The 19,523-nt window shown below is 37.5% G+C and overlaps 1 protein-coding gene across 2 annotated transcripts; it reads left to right on the top strand.

Moving 5' to 3' along the window:
* Positions 1-8,573: 8,573 nt before the first annotated feature.
* Positions 8,574-18,248, top strand: LOC147367707 (olfactory receptor 13C3). 2 transcript variants are annotated; one of them, XM_086414522.1, is made up of 2 exons: positions 8,574-8,582; positions 15,235-16,182. In XM_086414522.1, exon 2 carries the CDS (start codon positions 15,238-15,240, stop codon positions 16,180-16,182), a length of 945 nt encoding a protein of 314 aa, XP_086270648.1. In that variant the 5' UTR covers positions 8,574-8,582; positions 15,235-15,237. The 2 variants fall into 2 exon arrangements, with proteins under 2 accessions (XP_086270648.1, XP_086270647.1); XM_086414521.1 differs by lacking the exon at positions 8,574-8,582 and having other exon boundaries at positions 14,490-18,248.
* Positions 18,249-19,523: the final 1,275 nt, after the last annotated feature.

Below are 19,523 nucleotides of genomic sequence, written 5' to 3'. Positions count from 1 at the left end.
TTTCTGGGCTCCACAATCACTGCAGATGGTGATTGTAGCCATGAAATTAAAAGTCGCTTACTCCTTGGAAGGAAAGTTATGACCAATCTATACAGCACATTAAAAAGCAGAGACATTACTTTGCCAACAAAGGTCCATCTAGTCAAGGCTATGGTTTTTCCAGTAGTCATGTATGGATGTGAGAGTTGGACTGTGAAGAAAGCTGAGCACCGAAGAATTGATGCTTTTGAACTGTGGTATTGGAGAAGACTCTTGAGAGTCCCTTGGACTGCAAGCAGATCCAACCAGTCTATCCTAAAGAAGATCAGTCCTGGGTGTTCATTGGAAGGACTGATGCTAAAGCTGAAACTCCAATACTTTGGCCACCTCATGCAAAGAGTTGACTCATTGGAAAAGACCCTGATGCTGGGAGGGATTGGGGGCAGGAGGAGAAGGGGATGACAGAGGATGAGATGGCTGGATGGTATCACTGACTTGATGGACATGAGTTTGAGTGAACTCCAGGAGCTGGTGATGGACAGGGAGGCCTGGTGTGCTGTGATTCATGGGGTCGCAATGAGTCGGACGTGACTGAGTGACTGAACTGAACTGAAAGTATTATTAACTAAAGATTTTGTTCAAATTTCACAAAATTTTGTGCAAGTATCCATTGTTTTCTTACCTTATTCTTACCTTATTCTGCATTGTACTTATTTACACTGAGCAGCTTCCAACAAAATATGATAAATTCTCTTTTCATTTTTTCTGTTACAAATATTTACTGATTTTCCTTGTTATGGCTTCTTAGATTTACCCATCATTTAAAAGTGGACAATTTAGTCTCCAAATATGGAGTTTTAAAAATATATTTGATATTAATTTCTCATTTAAATCCTTCTTTCTCTGCAATTACCTTTGTTTTCTTTGCATCTTTTAACTTTATTGAGGCTTTCAATAGCCAAGTCAAAGATCTCTCTTGGTAAATGTCATATTGCACTCAAAAATATGTGGGTTATTTTCAAATACCTTTTGATATGGATTTCTAAAATTAATTCCATAGTGATAAGAGAACAGACTTCGTATGATTTCAATACCTTTAGACCATGACATTGTTGCATCTTGTTTTATGTCCCTGATAAGTTCCAGTGTCTCCTGGTTTATAGTCTATGGGAATCTGAGTAGAATTTGTATCCTGCTATTGTGGGAAAATTGTATCAATCTTAATTATGTTGAATTGGTTCATAGTGCTTTTCAGAGCACTATCCTACTTTTATGTCTATTCATTTTACTAATTTTTGAGAGTTTGTTACTAAAACTCCAATTAACATTCTTAATTTATCTACTTAAAAAATAATTGTAATAAGTGGTGGAACTATATGTAACTATGTTTTGTATGTTCCAGTAAGTCAGTCAGTTCAGTCACTTAGTTGGGTCTGATTCTTTGCTACCCCATGGACTACAGCACACAGGCTTCCCTGTCCATCACCAACTCTCGGAACTTCCTCAACCTCATGCCCGTTGAATTGATGATGCCATCCAACCATCTCATCCTCTGTTGTCCCCTTCTCCTCCCACCTTCAATCTTTCCCAGCATCAGGGTCTTTTCCAACGAATCAGTTCTTTGCATCAGTTGCCCAAATTATTGGAGTTTCAGCTTTATCATCAGTCCTTCCAATGAATATTCAGGACTGATTTCCTTTAGGATTGACTGGTTTGATCTCCTTGCTGTCCAAGGGACTCTCAAGTCTTCTCCAACCTCTGTGTATCTGAGGTTACTGATAATTCTCAAACAGCACAGTTCAAAAGCATCAATTCTTTGGCACTCAGCTTTCTTTATAGTCCAAATCTCACATACATACATGACTCCTGGAAAAACCGTAGCTTTGACTAGACAGACCTTTGTTGGCAAAGTAATGTCTCTGCTTTTTAATATGCTGTCTACGTTGGTCATAACTTTTCTTCCAAGGAGCAAGTGTCTTAATGTCATGACTGCAGTCACCATCTGCAGTGATTTTGGAGTCTAAAAATATAAAGTCTCTCACTGTTTCCATTGTTTCCCCATCTATTTGCCATGAAGTGATGGGATCAGATGCCATGATTGTAGTTTTCTGAATGATGAGTTTTAAGCCAACTTTTTCACTTTCCTCTTTTACTTTCATCAAGAGGCTCTTTAGTTCTTCTTTGCTTTCTGCCATAAGGGTGGTGTCATCTGCATAACTGAAGTTATTGTTATTTCTCTCAGCATTCTTGATTCCAACTTGTGATTCATCCAGCCCAGCATTTCTCATGATGTACTCTGCATATAAGTTAAATAAGCAGTGTGACAATATAGAGCCTTGATGTACTCCTTTCCTGATTTAGAACCAGTGTTATTCCATGTCCAGTTCTAACTGTTGCTTCTTGACCTGCATACAGATTTCTCAGGAGGCAGGTCAGGTGGCCTGGTATTCCCATCTCTTTCAGAATTTTCCACAGTTTATTGTGACCCACACAGTCAAAGGCTTTGGCATAGTCAATAAAGCAGAAGTAGATGTTTTTCTAGAACTCTCTCACTTTTTCGATGATCATAATTATTAGTTGTAATTAAAAGAATATTAGATCATAAATTACATTCTTAGGATACCAGATTCCAAATTCTAAATCTTCCACATGCTGTGAAGGAGAGGACTGCACTACTTTTCAGAATCTAGGTTAATCATCTGTTATCGGTAGCTTCTTCATAGATTCCATGAGTGAATCAAGAGATATGATATGATGAAAGCAATTTGCAAGCTAAATGTGATATTCAAATGTTTGTTCATTGATTTTTCAACATATATATATATAACAGTGGCTTAGTTGTATGCCACACAATATAATTAGGGATGGTGGGAAAAAAATAAATCTTTTTTTTGTTGTTCAGTTGCTAAGTCATATTGGACTGTCTGTGACATCATGGAAAATAGCACCCTATGTTTCTGTGCCCTCCAGTATCTCCTGGAGTTGCTCAAATTCATGTCTGTTGAGTTGGTAATGCTATTTAACCATTTGAGGCACTGTTGCCCCTTCTCCTTTTGCCTTCAGTCTTTCTCAGCATAGGGACTTTTCCAATGAGTTGACTCTTCAAATCAGGTGGGCAAAGTATTGGAGATTCAGTTTCAGCATCAATCCTTCAAATGAACATTCAGGGTTGATTTCCTTTAGGATTGACTAATTTGATCTCTTTGCAGTCCAAGGGACTCTCAAGAGTCTTCCCCAGAACCACAGTTCAAAATTATTGATTCTTTGATCAATCTTATTTATGATCCAACTCTCTCATCTGTACATGACTACTGGAAAAACCATAGCTGACCATATGGACCTTTGTTGCCAAAGTGATATCGCTGCATTTTAATATGCTATCCAGGTTTGTCATTCCCAAGGAGCAAGTTTCTTTTAATTTCATGGCTGCAGTCATTTTCTGAACTGATTTAGGAGCCCAGAAAAATAAAATCTGTCATTGTTTCCACTTTTCCCCCTTCTATTTGCTATGAACTGATGGGACCAGATGCCACAATCTTAGCTTTTTGAATGTTGAGTTTTAAGCCAGTTTTTTCCACTCTCCTCCTTCACCTTAATCAAGAGGCTCTTTAGTTCCTCTTCACTTTCTTCCATTAGGGTATTATCTTCTGCATATCTGAGATTATTGATATTGCTCACAGCAGTCTTGATTCCAACTTGTGATTCATCCAACATGGCATTTCACATGATGTACCCTGCATATAAGTTAAATAAGCAGGGTGACAATATATAGTCTTGTTGTACTCCTTTCCCAATTTTGAACCATTCAGTTGTTCCATGTCTAGTTCTAACTGTTGCCATTTGATCTGCATACAGCTAAGGTGGTCTGGAATTCCCATTTCTTTAAGAATTTTCCACAGTTTGTTGTAACCCACACAGTCAAAGTCTTCACCATAGTCAGTGAAGCATAAGTAGATGTTTTTCTGGAACTCCTTTCCTTTCTCCGTAATGCAAAACAAACAAACAAACAAACAAAAACAACAACAACAACAAAACTTGGCAATATGATTTCTGGTTCTGCTGCCTCTTTGAAATCCAGCTTGTATATCTGCAAGTTCTCTGTTCACACACTGCTGAAGCCTAGCATGAACAATTTTGAGCATAAACTTGCTAGCTTGTGAAATGAGCACAATTGTACTACAGTTTGAACATTGTTTGGTTTGAACATTGTTTGCCCTTCTTTGGTATTGGAATGAAAACTGACGTTTTCCAGTCCTGTGGCTACTGCTGAGTTTTCCAAATTTGCTGACACATTGAGTGTAGCACTTTAACAGCATCATCTTTTAGGATTTTAAATAACTCAGCTGGAATTCCATCACCTCCACTTGCTTTGTTCATCATAATGCTTCCTAAGGCCCAGTTGACTTTATACTCCATGATGTCCAGCTCTAGGTGAGTGACCACAGAATCATGGTTATCTGAGTCATTAAGAACTTTTTGTGTTATTCTTCTGTGTATTCCTGCCACCTCTTTATAATTTCTTCTGCTTCTGTCAGGTCCTTAATATTTCTGTCCTTTATCATGCCTGTCCTTGCATGAAATATTCCTTTGCCATCTCCGATTCTTTTGAAGAGGTCTCTTTTCTTACCCATTCTATTGTTTTCTCTATTTCTTTGCATTGATCATTTAAGATGGCCTTCTTATCTTTCCTTGTTCTTCTCTGGAACTTTGCATCAGCTGGGTACATCTTTCCCTTCCTCCCTGGCCTTTTACTTCTCTTTTGTCTGCTATTTGTAAAGCCTCCTAGACAACTACTTCGCCTTCTTGCATTTGTTTGTTTGTGTTTTTCCCTTTGTAATGGTTTTGGTTACTGTCCCCTTTACAATGTTATGAACTTCTGTCCATAGTTCTTCAGTCACTCTGTCTACCAGATCTAATCCCTTAAATCTATTTATCACCTCCATGGTATAACTATAATGGATTTGATATAGATCATACCTGAATGGCCTAGTGGTTTTCTCTACTTTCTTTAATTTAAATTTGAATTTGCAATAAGGAGCTCATGATCTGAGCCACAGTCAGCCCCAGGTCTTGTTTTTGCTGACTTTACAGAACTTCTGCAGAACTTCTCTTTGATTGCAAAGATTATAATCAGTCTGTTTTTGATACTGACCACCTGGTGATGTCCATGTCCATGTGTAGAGTGGTCTTTTGTGTTGTTGGAAAAGGGTGTTTGCTATGACTAGCTTATTTTCTTGACAAAACTTGTTAGCCTTTGCTTTGCTTAATTTTGTACTCCAAGGCCAAACTTGCCTTTTATTCCTGGTATCTCTTGAATTCCTACTTTTGCATTCCAATCCTCCATGATGAAAAGGACATCTTTTTTTGGTGTTAGTTCTAGAAGGTCTTATAGGTCTTCATGCTGCTGCTGCTACTGCTAAGTCACTTCAGTCATGTCTGACTCTGTGTGACCCCATAGACGGCAGCCCACCAGGCTCCCCCGTCCCTGGGATTCTCCAGGCAACAACACTGGAGTGGGTTGCCATTTCCTTTTCCAATGCATGAAAGTGAAAAGTGAAAGTGAAGTTGCTCAGTCGTGTCCGACTCTTAGCGACCTCATGGACTGCAGCCTACCAGGCTCCTCCGTCCATGGGATTTTCCAGGCAAGAATACTGGAGTGAGGTGCCATTGCCTTCTCCAATAGGTCTTCATAGAACCAGTCAACTTCAGCTTCGTTGGCATCAGTAATTGGGGCATAGACTTCGATTACTGTGATGTTGAATGGTTTGCCTTGGAAATGAACTGAGGTCATTCTGTCATTTTTGAGATTGTTCCCACGTACTACATTTCAGACTCTTGTTGACTATGAGGGCTACTCCAGTTCTTCTAAGGGATTCTTGCCCACAGTAGTAGATACAATGGTCATCTGAATTAAATTTGCTCGTTCTCATCCATTTTAGTCATTGATTCCTAAGATTTTGATGTTTACTCTTGCCATCGGCTACTTTACTGCATCCAATTTGCCTTGATTCATGGACCTAACATTCCAGTTTCCTGTGTAATATTTTTCTTTACAACATTTGACTTTACTTTCACCACCAGACACATCCACAACTGAGGATTGTTTCTGCTTTGACCCAACCACTTCATTCTTTCCATAGTTATTAGTAATTGCACTCCAGTCTTCCCCAGTAGCCTATCTGACACCTTCCAACTTGGGGGGCTAATCTTCTGATGTCATATCTTTTTGCCTTTTCTTGTTTATGGAGTTCTCCCAACAAGACTACTAGAGTGCTTTGCCATCTCCTCTTCCAGTAGACCACATTTTGTCAGAATTCTTCATTATGAGCCATCTGTCTTGGGTGGCCTTGCATGGCATGGCTCATAGCTTCATTGAGTTACACAAGCCCCCGTGCCACAACAAGGCTGTAATCCATGAAGGGGGAGTACCATTGACTTATTTCTGTTTCTTGATGAGAAACTTTCCACATTTAACTGTGAAATATAATGTCAGCTTTGATTCTGCTATATATAGCCTTTATTAAGTTGAGATGCGTTCCTTACGTACCCAACTTACTGATTTTTTTAATCGTGAAAAAATATTGTAATTTTATCAAATTCTCTTTTCTGCCTATATTGGAGATTATCATGTGATTTTAATCTTTTATTCTATTATTGTGATGTATTGCATATATTGACTTGTGTATGTTGAACCATCTTTGCATTCCAGTGATAAATCTCACTTGATCATGGTGTATGATTCTTGTAATGTGCTTTTAAATTCAGTTTGCCAATATTTAGCTGAGAATTTTTGCATCTATATTCTTTGCATCTATATTCTTCAGGGATATTGGTCTATAGTTTTTTTTTTTTTTCCTTGTAGTGTCCTTATCTGACTTTGGTGTGAGGGTAATGTTGACCTTTGAAAATAAGTTTGGGAGTTCTCCTTCCCCTTTCTTTATTATTATTATTCTTTTTTGATGAATTTGAGAAGGATTGATATTAATTCTTTAAATGTTTGGTGAAATTTACCAGTAAAGCATCTGGTCCTGAGTCTGTTTTTATTGCTATGCTATGCTATGCTAAGTCACTTCAGTCGTGTCTGACTCTGTGCGACCCCATAGACGGCAGCCCACCAGGCTCCCCTGTCCCTGGGATTCTCCAGGCAAGAACATTGGAGTGGGCTGCCATTTCCTTCTCCAATGTATGAAAGTGAAAAGTGAAAGTGAAGTCTCTCAGTCGTGTCCGACTCTTAGCGACCCCGTGGATTGCAGCCTAACAGGCTCCTCCGTCCATGGGATTTTCCAAGCAAGAGTACTGGAGTGGGGTGTCATTGCCTTCTCCGTGTTTTTATTGGGGGATTTATAATTATTAGTCTCATCAGATTGTCTGTACCTTCGTGATTCATTCTGGGTAAATTGCTTCTTTCCAGGAATTTATAAATTTCTTTCAGGTTATCTAATTTATTGGCATATAATTGTTCATAGCAGTCTCTTATGATCCTATGTATTTCCTTACTATCATTTATAAGTGTTATAATTTTATTATATATACGTGTTATCTTTTATTTCTGATTTTATGTATTTAAAATCTCTTTTTTTTAGCCTAGCTGAAGGCTTTGTTTATCAATTTTATCTTTTTTAAAAAGCTACATCTTATGTTTATCAATCTTTCATCTTTTTTTTCTGGTCTAACTTCATTTATTTACACTCTGAGCTACGTATTTCCTCCTTATTACTAACTTTGGGCTTGATTTTTCTTCTCTTTCTAGTTCCTTGAAGTTAAAGTTAGGTTATTTGAGATCTTTCTTTTCCTTTTGTACATGTATTTATCATTATAAACTTCTCTTTCTGAACTGCTTTTGCAGTACTTTATCTGTTTTAGTGTGTATTTCCATTTTCATTTATTTCAACATATTTTTTTAACTTCCCTTTGGATTTTTTTTTCTTTTACACTTTGGTTACTCATAGGTGTGTTGTTTTGTTTTCACATATTTGTAAATTATCCAGCTTTCCTTTGGTTGGTTTCTAATTTCATACCATTGGGTATGAAAAAAAAGATACTTGATATGACTTCAGTCCTCTTACATATGCCAAGGCTTGTTTTGTAGCCTATGATAGACATTTTTGTGATCTATCCTGGAGAATGTTCCATGTGCACTTGAGAGGAATGGATATTTTGCTGCTCTTGGATAGACTGTTCTGTATATGTCTTTTAGGTCCATTTAGCTGAAAGTATGACTTAAATCCAATATTTTCATGTTAATTTTATGCCTGTATGATCTATCCATTGCTGAAAGTGGGGTATTGAATCCCCCTACTATTTTTGTGTTACTATTTCTACCTTCATATCAGTTAGTATTTACTCAACATATTTAGGTGCTTTTTTTCTAGGGTGCTTATATAATTGCTATGTTTCCTTGATGAATCCACTCCTTTATCATTATATAATGAACTTCTTTGTCTCCCATTAAAATTTCTGTCTTAAAGTCTATTTTATCTGATCTAAGTATAGATACCCCCATTGTCCTTTGCACTGTATTTGCATGGAATATATTTTGCCATCCATCCCCTCACTTTCAGTTCATGTGTGTCCTTAAAACTGAAGTTTTAAGGCAAAATATTGTTGAGTCTTATTTGTTTTGTTTGTTTTTATTTTTAATTGGAGGATAATTGCTTTACACTGTTTGTATTGATTTCTGCTATACAACGTGAATCAGCTCTAAGTATGCATATATCCACTTCCTCTTGAGCTGAAATGAATTGGATGACCCTAGATCCTGTTATACATAGTGAAATTAGCCAAAAAGAGAAAAAAAATTATATATTAATGTATATATGGGATCTAGAAAAATGTTACTAATGAACCTATTTGCAGGGCAGAAATAGAGTTGTAGATGTAGAGAATGGACTTGTGTACATAGTGGAGGAAGGAGAATGTGGGAAGAACTGAGAGAGCAGCACTGATATGTACACTACCATGTTTAAAATAGATAGCTAACAGGAAGAAGCTATATAGAATAAGGTACTCTGCTCAGTGTTCTGTGATGACCTAGAGGGGTGGGATGAAGGCAGAGACTCGAGGGTCTTTTTTTTCCCCTAAATTCATCCAGCCACTTGGATCTTTTGATTGGAGATTTCAATCCATTTACATTTAGAATAATTTTTGATATGTAGTGACTTACTAATACCATCTTATTAATTACCTTATGACTTTTACATATTTCCATTTTTCCTTTTTTACTCTTGCTGCCTACTTTTATGGATGTTGATTTTCCCTGTGATATGCTGATTCTCTTCTCTTTATCCTTTGTGAATTTATCATGGTTTAAATTTGTAGTTACCATATAGCTTACATAAAACATATAATAGTCTATTTTATGCTGATAGAAACTTAACTTCAGTTGCATACAAAAACTCTGCCCTTTAAATCCTCATTTTTATGTTTTTAGCAGGACATTTTGCCTATTTTTATAGTCTATATTTATCACAGTAATTTTTAATGCCCTTTTCCTTTAGTCTTTTTACTATATTTATTTATTTTAATTTAATTTTATTTTTAAACTTTATAATATTGTATTGGTATTGCCAAATATCGAAATGAATCTGCCACAGGTATACATGTGTTCCCCATCCTGAACCCTTCTCCCTCCTCCCTCCTCCCTCCCCATACCATCCCTCTGGGTCGTCCCATTGCACCAGCCCCAAGCATCCAGTATCGTGCATCGAACCTGGACTGGCGACTCATTTCATACATGATATTATACATGTTTCAATGCCATTCTCCCAAATCTTCCCACCCTCTCCCTCTCCCACAGAGTCCATAAGACTGTTTTATACATCAGTGTCTCTTTTGCTGTCTTGTATACTATATTTAAATGGCTGATATAACATCCTATTATAGAATTAGAATTGTATTAAACTGTTTCAAAGTGCTGAATATTTTTACATGTTTTCATGTTATTAATTCAGTTCAGTTCAGTTGAGTTGCTCAGTTATGTCTGATTCTGCAACCCCATGGACTGAAGCACACCAGGCTTCCCTGTCCGTCACCAACTCTGGGAGCTTGCTCAAACTCATGTCCATCAGGTTGGTGATGCCATCCAACCATCTCCTCCTCTGTCATCCCTCTCCTCCTGCCTTCTGTCTTTCTCAGCATTGGGGTCTTTTCCAATAAGTTGTTTCTTTGCATAAATTGGCCAAAGTATTGGAGCTTCAGCTTCAGCATCAGTCATTCCAATGAATATTCAGGACTGATTTTCTTTAGGATGGACTGGTTGGATCTCCTTGCTGACCAAGGGATTCTTAAGAGTCCTCCAACACCACAGTTCAAAAGTATCGATTCTTTGGCACTCAGCTTTCTTGATGGTACACCTCTCATATCCATACATGATTACTGGAAATACCATAGCTTAGATTATATGGACCTTTGTCAGCAAAGTAATGTCTCTGCTTTTTAATATGCTGTCTTGGTTTGTCATAGCTTTACTTCCAAGGAGCAAGTGTCTTTTAATTTCATGGATTCAGTCACCATCTGCAGTGATTTTGGAGTTCAAGAAAATAAGGTCTCTCGCTATTTCCATTGTTTACCCATCTGATTGCCCTGAAATGATAGGACCAGATGCCATGATCTGGATGGCATTCTTGGATGTTGAGTTTTAAGCTAACTTTTTCACTCTCCTCTTTCACTTTCATCAAGAGGCTTTTGAGTTCCTCTTCACTTTCTGACATAAGGGTGGTGTCATCTGCATATCTGAGCTTATTGATATTTTTTCTGGCAATCTTGAAACCAACTTGTGATTCATCCAGTCCAGCATTTCTCATGATGTACTCTGCATATAAGTTAAATAATCACGGTGACGATATACAATCTTGACGTACTCCTTTCCCAATTTGGAAGAAGTCTGTTGTTCCGTGTCCGGTTCTAACTGTTGCTTCTTGACCTGCATTCAGTAACTCAGGAGGCAGGTCAGGTGGTCTGGTATTCCCATCTCTTTCAGAATTTTCCATTTTGTTGTGATCCACATAGTCAAAGACTTTATGCATAGTCAGTGAAGTAGAAATATATGATTTTTCTGGAATTCTCTTGCTTTTTCTATGATCCAATGGGTGTTGGCAATTTGATCTCTGGTTCCCCTGTCTTTTCTAAATCCAATTTGAACATCTGGAAGTTCTCGGTTCACATACTGTTGAAGCCTCACTTGGAGAATTTTGAGCATTACTTTCCTAGCATGTGAGATGCATGCAATTGTGTGGTAGTTTGAATGTTCTTTGGCCTTTCTTTGGGCTTGGAATGAATACTGACCTTTTCCAGTCCTGTGGCCAGTGCTGAGTTTTCCAAATTTTCCAGCATATTGAGTGCAACACTTTCACAGCATCATCTTTAAGGATTTTAAATACCTTAGCTGAAATTCCATCACATCCACTAGTATTGTTCATAGTGATGCTTCCTAATTAGCGTTCTGTCATGTCATCTTGAAGAACTCCTTTTAGCATTTCTGGTAAAGTGAGCCATGGTGCTAAATTCCTTCAGCTTTGTTTTTGTGGGAAAGTCATTATTTCTTCTTTATTTCTGAAGAGTAACTTTGCCAAAGGTTGGTATTATCTACAGTATAACTCAATAAAATTTCCTAATACATTTAATTCAGTAATGAATTATTTATCTACCTGAATTCATACCTTAAACTGCCCATTCTGTACTTCTTGCCCTCTTACTCCTCTCTCTCCTGCTTACCCTCTTCCTCCTACTCTTTTTCTTCTTTACTTTGTGTCCTTAAACATATGGATTCCCTTTTGCACTGTGAGTTTATTTTATTGCTTTTCAGTATCTTTTTCCATTACAAAAATGGTGATGCCATCCTGCACAAAATCGACCTATCTAAAATAATGAATATAAAAAAGCAAAAACATTAAATTTGTCATTGAACTCACAATGAATTGAATTGATTACTTTTCAATTCAAGCATTTCATTTTGATAATTTTCATTTGAATTAATAAATTCTTACTTTGAATTAACATTATTTTGGTAATAAAAATTTGAACTAAAAAGCTCTCACATTTCATGAAATTACTTTAGTGAACATTTGCTCCTGTTTTCAAATGTTACATGGGTAGAAGAATGTCATTTCAATTTGGAGTTTTAGTTCAGCCACAGTTTGTTCCCAAAACCACTCTTAACTGTGTCTGTGGGACAATATCCCTAATGCACCAGAAGGTTCCCATTCCATTGATCTCTCATTCCAACTTTAAATTGCTTTGGGAACAGGGGAACAATTACAACTGTTGCATAATAAATATTTATTCTTCCATGTCTGAGGAATCAAGCATTGTTTGTTGATCCTGATCTTAATTCAGAATGCTGACAGTAAGTACTGACAAGAAACATAGCAAGTTCTTTTAGGAGGTAGAAATAATTTATCAATAATAATAGTAAATCTTGATTGTCATGACATTGTATCTTTTCAGTCTGTAGTTAAAGCTATCATTTAGTAGTAATTTGTAATGTGAATAGCCTGATGAAATACAGGTATAAGTTTGTCACTAAAATACAGCTGTGAATCATTATGACTATTACTATTTCATTATTATTTGTACACTCTGTTAATCCTTAATTTCCATATGCTATCTCATTATTTCCTAAAAATATTCCTCTAAGGAAAGTAAGGCAAATATTTTTATCATTTTACAAATGAGAAGACAGCTATAAATTAGAGGCAGAGAACCTCAAACCAAAGACTTTGGTTCTAATCTGAGATGCTTTTCCACTATACAAAACCCATGTCACATATATTTTTAATAAATATTAAATTATCCTCTATACTTACAATGCATAAATGGTAATAATTTATATAAGATGGCTGTTTGTTAGTATTGACTGAAAGATAGTTTAAAAAGCTAAAACTTGATGTTGATGAACAAGTGTGATATGTTAAAGTTTTCCTGATCATTAATTCACAAATACTGCATGGGAAAATTGCTTGAGTTTAGAAAATAAGCCTTCACCAAGTCAGTCAGAACCCATCTATTATGTGCTGACACTGTATTAGACTTAGGTGTAGAAGGATGAACAAGACAAATAAGCTCCTTCTCTCCTGTCTCTCGTTACCTCACAATATAACAACATAAACAGTTTAAAGTGCAGGGAGCAGAAGTAAACCAAATGTAGCAAAACAAGCCTAGTTCAAGGTGTGTTTGACTTAGTGAGAGATTTCTGCCTAGGATGGAAAGGCTTGGAACAGATGACTGAAAGAAGCAGTTTAGATAACTTCAGATGCATTGTCATTGCAATTGTCTGGAAGAAGAAGACAACAGTCGCTGCAGTCCTGGATTCAAAGAGCCTGGTTAAAACATCTTCTTGTATCCTGGTAAATCTTGCTGTATTCTTCCATTTCTGTTAGTGATTGGTCTGATCAGGGTGCTCATGTTCCTTATCCAGTGCATCCTCTCACCAATTTCTGAGCCTCAATGGGGAGAATTTTGACTTGTCATGTGAAGTAGTATAGGATAAGTGTAGGATTTTTGCCTCCTTGTTCCTGGCACTGTTGAATGAAGGTCAATTTGACTTTGTGACCCTGACTATTCTAAGGTTCTCACTAACAATAGCCTGCTGTTGACACATGATTTTTATACAAATTTTAATGCTACCAGTTAGGCAAAGTTGTAATATAAAGACAATGGACTATGAATATTGCTTGTTCCTGATTTTAGTCATGTGACATCAGCCTAGTGAACTAATTTCAAGCCTAAAATATGACACACAAGATCCTGAAGTAAGAAATTGTTGCATAAATGAAATGAAGGTTTTTCTTCTCTTTCTCTTCTTTAAGGAAAATTCTTTCCTTAAGCTGAACAAATAAAAATTTATAATATCATTTGGGCTAAAGTTTTCATCTCCAAAATTGAGGTTTTATATTCCCTTGTTGTCTTTCTCTTCAAAGTTGTGGTATTTCTGTGGTATATTCTAAATTGTTCCTTAGTATGAATCCCTCTGTTGAATTGGATTTCTGATTCTAAGTAATATCTGCTATATAGTGATTTCCTCAACTACTATCACATGGCAAACTAAGTGACAGAGTGGGTGAAAAGTGGCTATGCTGAAATCCTCAAATTATTAGCCATGTGAGGACTAAGCTTGTGATTTTGACCAATGTCAAATATGGTGGTGATTACTAAAAGATCAGTTTTTATATCCAGTCAGTAATGTGACAACCACATTAATCTAAATATCTTAATTCCTTTTATTATGTTTCTGCTAAAAGTCTTATAAAATCCTACTGTGTGATGACTCATGTGTATACTAAAAATAGTGGTGCTGTGAACTACACTTGATCTGAGCTTTGAGCCCCACTTTATTATTTACTATGTGGTTAACCTTGGGAAAATTCCATTGTTTAATATTTGAAAAATGGGGATAGTACAAACAATGATTATATTCTGTTAAACATAAAATAGTACATATATCCATGTATACCTATTTATAAAAAAATATTTAAACACTTTTGCTGTTCTCTTAGGTTGACTTAAGTGGATAAATTATGAAGATACACTCTGAAGCCACAGAGTAAAAATAAGCGAAGAGACTATGTAATGTTCTCCAAAGGTTGTCTGTAACATTCATGTGGAGCTGGTCTATGCAGTGGTCTTGTCATAGGTACAGTCACACAAGAAACTAAGAGGAGCTGGAATATGAAATCAACAGATATCTGTGTTAAACAGATGTTAGATTTCAGTTTATGCTATTCAATTTATTATTACTAAGTGTCTATAAAACAATTAAGGTGACTAATATATACTATGCAGTGTCAGGCATAGAAAGATGTATGCCCCCCGAAAATCAGAGTTTCCGTGAATTTTGATCATCGTGAATTGCAATTTAAAATTTCCAGTCCTATTGAGTGGTATTTTGCCATCTCAACTCTTTACTTTCTAGGGCAGATAAAGTCAGGCTTATAATTACTAATTAGTCAGGAGTTTTAGAAACATCAGCCCAGGAACATGTCCTCAACAGCAGGAAAAGTTACTTCTATATGTTTCTTTAATCATAGGTAGATCTTCACATAGTGGCAATGGAATAGATACTTTAATCATTACCAATTTTATTGTATTTTGTTGATACACATTGTTGAAGATAACTGGACTTTAGGGCTTCAAGCAAATACTCCTTATAATACATTCTTTAAAAACCAATTGTCCAGGTAATGTGTAACATGGAACACTTGTTTCCTGACAGTGAATATATCTTACAGAAGATCTTCCTTTGACATCCTGAAAGCAGAGGACATGGATAAAATTAACCAGACATTTTTGCTAGAATTTCTTCTTCTGGGTCTTTCTGAATACCCAAAGATTGAGATTGTTTACTTTGTTGTAATTCTAAGTATGTATCTAGTTGTTCTAATTGGCAATGGTGTTCTGATCACAGCAAGCATCTTTGATTCCCATCTTCACTCCCCCATGTACTTCTTCCTGGGAAACCTCTCTTTTCTGGATATCTGCTATACATCTTCCTCTGTTCCTTCAACTTTGGTGAGCTTAATCTCAAAGAAAAGGAACATTTCCTTCTCTGGATGTGCAGTGCAGATGTTTTTTGGATTTGCGATGGGTTCAACAGAGTGTTTGCTCCTTGGCATGATGGCTTTTGACCGCTATGTGGCCATCTGTAACCCTCTGAGATACCCTGTCATCATGAGCAAGGTGGTGTATATCCTGATGGCTTCTGTTTCATGGCTCTCTGGCGGAATCAACTCAATTGTACAAACATCTCTTGCCATGCGATTGCCTTTCTGTGAGAATAATGTAATCAATCATTTCACATGTGAAATATTAGCTGTTCTCAAGCTAGCTTGTACTGATATATCTCTCAATATTATCACCATGATGGTATCAAATATGGCATTTCCACTGCTGGTCATATTTTTCTCCTACATGTTCATCCTCTATACCATCTTGAGAATGAACTCAGCTACAGGGAGACATAAGGCCTTTTCTACCTGCTCAGCACATCTGACTGTGGTAATTATATTTTATGGTACCATCTTATTTATGTATGCCAAACCTAAGTCTCAAGAACTGCATGGAGAAAACAAGTTGCAAGCTTCTGACAAGCTCATTTCCCTGTTTTATGGTGTAGTGACTCCCATGCTAAATCCTATAATCTACAGCTTGAGGAATAAGGATGTAAAAGCTGCTGTAAAATATTTGCTAAACCAAAAACCTATCCAATAAGTGAGAAGGTAATAGGCAGGAAGGCCAGGGGTCTCCAAATGGAGGAAATAGCCTGCAACTGTCAGACATTTTTCTCTCTCTTAAGCGGCAGGAGGAAACAAACTAGGGATATTTTTTTCCTTCTCTATACAAATTTAACAGGAGGTTTCTCTTAAAATGGACTTCCCTGGTGGCTCAGACGGTTAAGTGTCTGTGTACAATGTGGGAGACCTGGGTTCCATCCCTGGGTAGGGAAGATCCGCTGGAGAAGGAAATGGCAATCCACTCCAGTACTATTGCCTGGAAAATCCCATGGACAGAGGAACCTGTTAGGCTACAGTCCATGGGGTCGCAAAGAGTTGGACATGACTGAGTGACTTCACTTTCACTTTCTCTTAAAATACTGTGTTGCCGTAATGACACCTGGTTTCACCTGAAGTTAACTATTCTCAAACCTTGAGATAACCAATGCATTTTTCTTATGGAAATGTTTGTCTTAAGCTATGCTAATGTACTATACATTTATCCCAAACTCTGTCTTCAAGTCGGTTTGCCTCATGGCTTAGAACCTACTTGACAAACCAGTATGTAATACTCAGATATTGTTCCCCTAATCTATGTAAATGAAACTATTTGTATGGTAATCTGTCCTTCTACAAGATTCAAGTTAATCATTTTATGGCCCAGGATGAACCATTTGGTGCCAAGATTATCCCAAAATACATCTTATGGGTGAGGGGCCTGGTGCCATTCTGAGTTTTAAGACATTCCTTTCTTTCATTAACAGACTGCTAGTGACTATATAACATCCAGCTGAAGACTAGCAAGGGGGTACTCTTTTTGACCCCTTCTGATGCCTACATCAGAAGCTTTCTCTATCTCCTTTATACTTTAATAAAACATTATTACACAAAACTCTGAGCGATCAAGCCTCGTCTCTGGTCCGGGATTGAATTCTTTTCCTCTGGAGGCCAAGAATCCCGGCTGTCTTTTCATTCAGCAACAACCTTTCATAAATATTTCAAGAAATGTAGATCTTTGTGCAATAGACACAAAGATGGACTTCTAGGTAAATAAGTATGACCTTTAGGGGGGAAATCATGGTTTAGGAGAGATTTTTTTCTTCCCTTCACTGACTTACTCTGCTAGAATTACTCAGAACTATAGACTGCAACCACCCTGGCTTCCAGTGTTATCAGGTTTCACAAGTACCATCAGTTCAGGACAGTCCCTCGTGTCCGACTCTTTGCGACCACATGAACCAAGCATGCCAGGCCTCCCTGCCCATCACCGACTCCCAGAGATCACTCAAAACCATGTCCATTGAGTCGGTGATGCCATCCAACCATCTCATCCTCTGTTGTCCCCTTCTCCCCCTGCCCTCAATCTTTCCCAGCATCAGGGTCTTATCAAATGAAACAGCTCTTTGCATCAGGTGGCCAAAGTATTGGAGTTTCAGCTTCAACATCAGTCCTTCCAATGAACACCCAGGACTGATCTCCTTTAGGATGGACTGGTTGGATCTCCTTGTAGTTCAAGGGACTCTCAAGAGTCTTCTCCAAAACCACAGTTCTGAAGCATCAGTTCTTCAGGACTCAGCTTTCTTTATGGATCAAGTCTCACACTTATACATGACCACTGGAAAAACCATAGCCTTGACTAGACAGACCTTTGTTGACAAAATAATGTCTCTGTTTTTAATACGCTATCTAGGTTGGTCATAACTTTCCTTCCAAGGAGTAAGCGTATTTTAATTTCCTGGCTGCAGTCACCATCTGCAGTGATTCTGGAGTGCCCCAAAATAAGTCCAGCCACCATTTCACCATCTATTTGCCATGAAGTGATGGGACAAGATGCCATAATCTTCGTTTTCTGAATGTTGAGCTTTAAGCCAACTTTTTCACTCTCCTCTTTCACTTTCATCAAGAGACTCTTTAGTTCTTCTTCACTTTCTGCCATAAGGGTGGTGTTATCTGCATATCTGAGGTCATTATTTCTCCCAGCAATCTTGACTCCAGCTTGTATTTCCTCCAACCCAGCATTTCTCATGATGTACTCTACATATAAGTTGAATAAGCAGGGTGACAATACACAGCCTTGACGTACTCCTTTTCCTATTTGGAACCAGTCTGTGGTTCCATGTCCAGTCCTAATGGTTGCTTCCTGACCTGCATACAGGTCTCTCAAGAGGCAGGTCAGGTGGTCTGGTATTCCCGTCTCTTTCAGAATTTCCAATTTATTGTGATCCATGCAGTCAAAGGATTTGACATAGTCAATAAAGCAGAAATAGATGTTTTTCTGGAACTCTCTTGCTTTTTCGATAATCCAGCAGATGTTGGCAATTTGATCTCTGGTTCCTCTGCCTTTTCTAAAACCAGCTTGAACATCTGGAAGTTCACGGTTCATGTATTGCTGCAGCCTGGCTTGGAGAATTTTGAGCATTACTTTCCTAGCGTGTGAGATGAGTGCAATTGTGCGATAGTTTGAGCATTCTTTGTCATTCTTTCTTTGGGATTGGAATGAAAATGGACCTTTTCCGTCCTGTGGCCACTGCTGAATTTTCCAAATTTGCTGATTTATGGAGTGCATCACTTTCACAGCATCATCCTTTAGAATTTGAAATAGCTCAACTGGGATTCTGTCACCTCCACTAGCTTTGTTCATAGTGATGCTCCCTAAGACCCGCTTGACTTCACATTCCAGGATGTCTGGCTCTAGGTGAGTGATCACACCATCATGATTATCTGGGTTGTGATGATCTTTTTTGTACAGTTCTTCTGTGGATTCTTGCCACCTCTTAATGTCTTCTGCTTCTGTTAGGTCCATCACATTTCTGTCCTTTATTGAGCCAATCTTTGCATGAAATGTTCCCTTGGTATCTCTACTTTTCTTGAAGAGATCTCTAGTCTTTCCCATTCTATTGTTTTCTTCTATTTCTTTGCATTGATCACTGAGGAAGGCTTTCTTATTTCTCCTTGCTATTCTTTGGAACTCTGCATTCAGATGCTTATATCTTTCCTTTTCTCCTTTGCTTTTCACTTCTCTTCTTTTCACAGCTATTTGTAAGTCCTCCTCAGACAACCATTTTGCCTTTTTGCATTTCTTTTTTTGGGGGATGGTCTTGATCCCTGTCTCCTGGACAATCATGAACCTCTGTCCATAGTTCATCAGGCGCTCTATCAGATCTAGTTCCTTAAGTTTATTTCTCACTTCCACTGTATAATCATAAGGGATTTGATTTAGGTCATACCTGAATGGTCTAGTGATTTTCCCCACTTTCTTCAATTTCAGTCTGAACTTGGCAATAAGGAGTTTATGATCTGAGCCACAGTCAGCTCCTGGTCTTGTTTTTGCTGACTGTA

Source organism: Bos grunniens, chromosome 8, assembly GCF_055505025.1.
Source record: "Bos grunniens cultivar Pamir isolate PY7600 chromosome 8, Bosgru_T2T1.0, whole genome shotgun sequence".
In the NCBI taxonomy this organism is placed as follows: domain Eukaryota; kingdom Metazoa; phylum Chordata; class Mammalia; order Artiodactyla; family Bovidae; genus Bos; species Bos grunniens.
The sequence above is the reverse complement of the archived record's forward strand: the minus strand, read 5'-3'. Positions and strand labels throughout refer to the sequence as shown.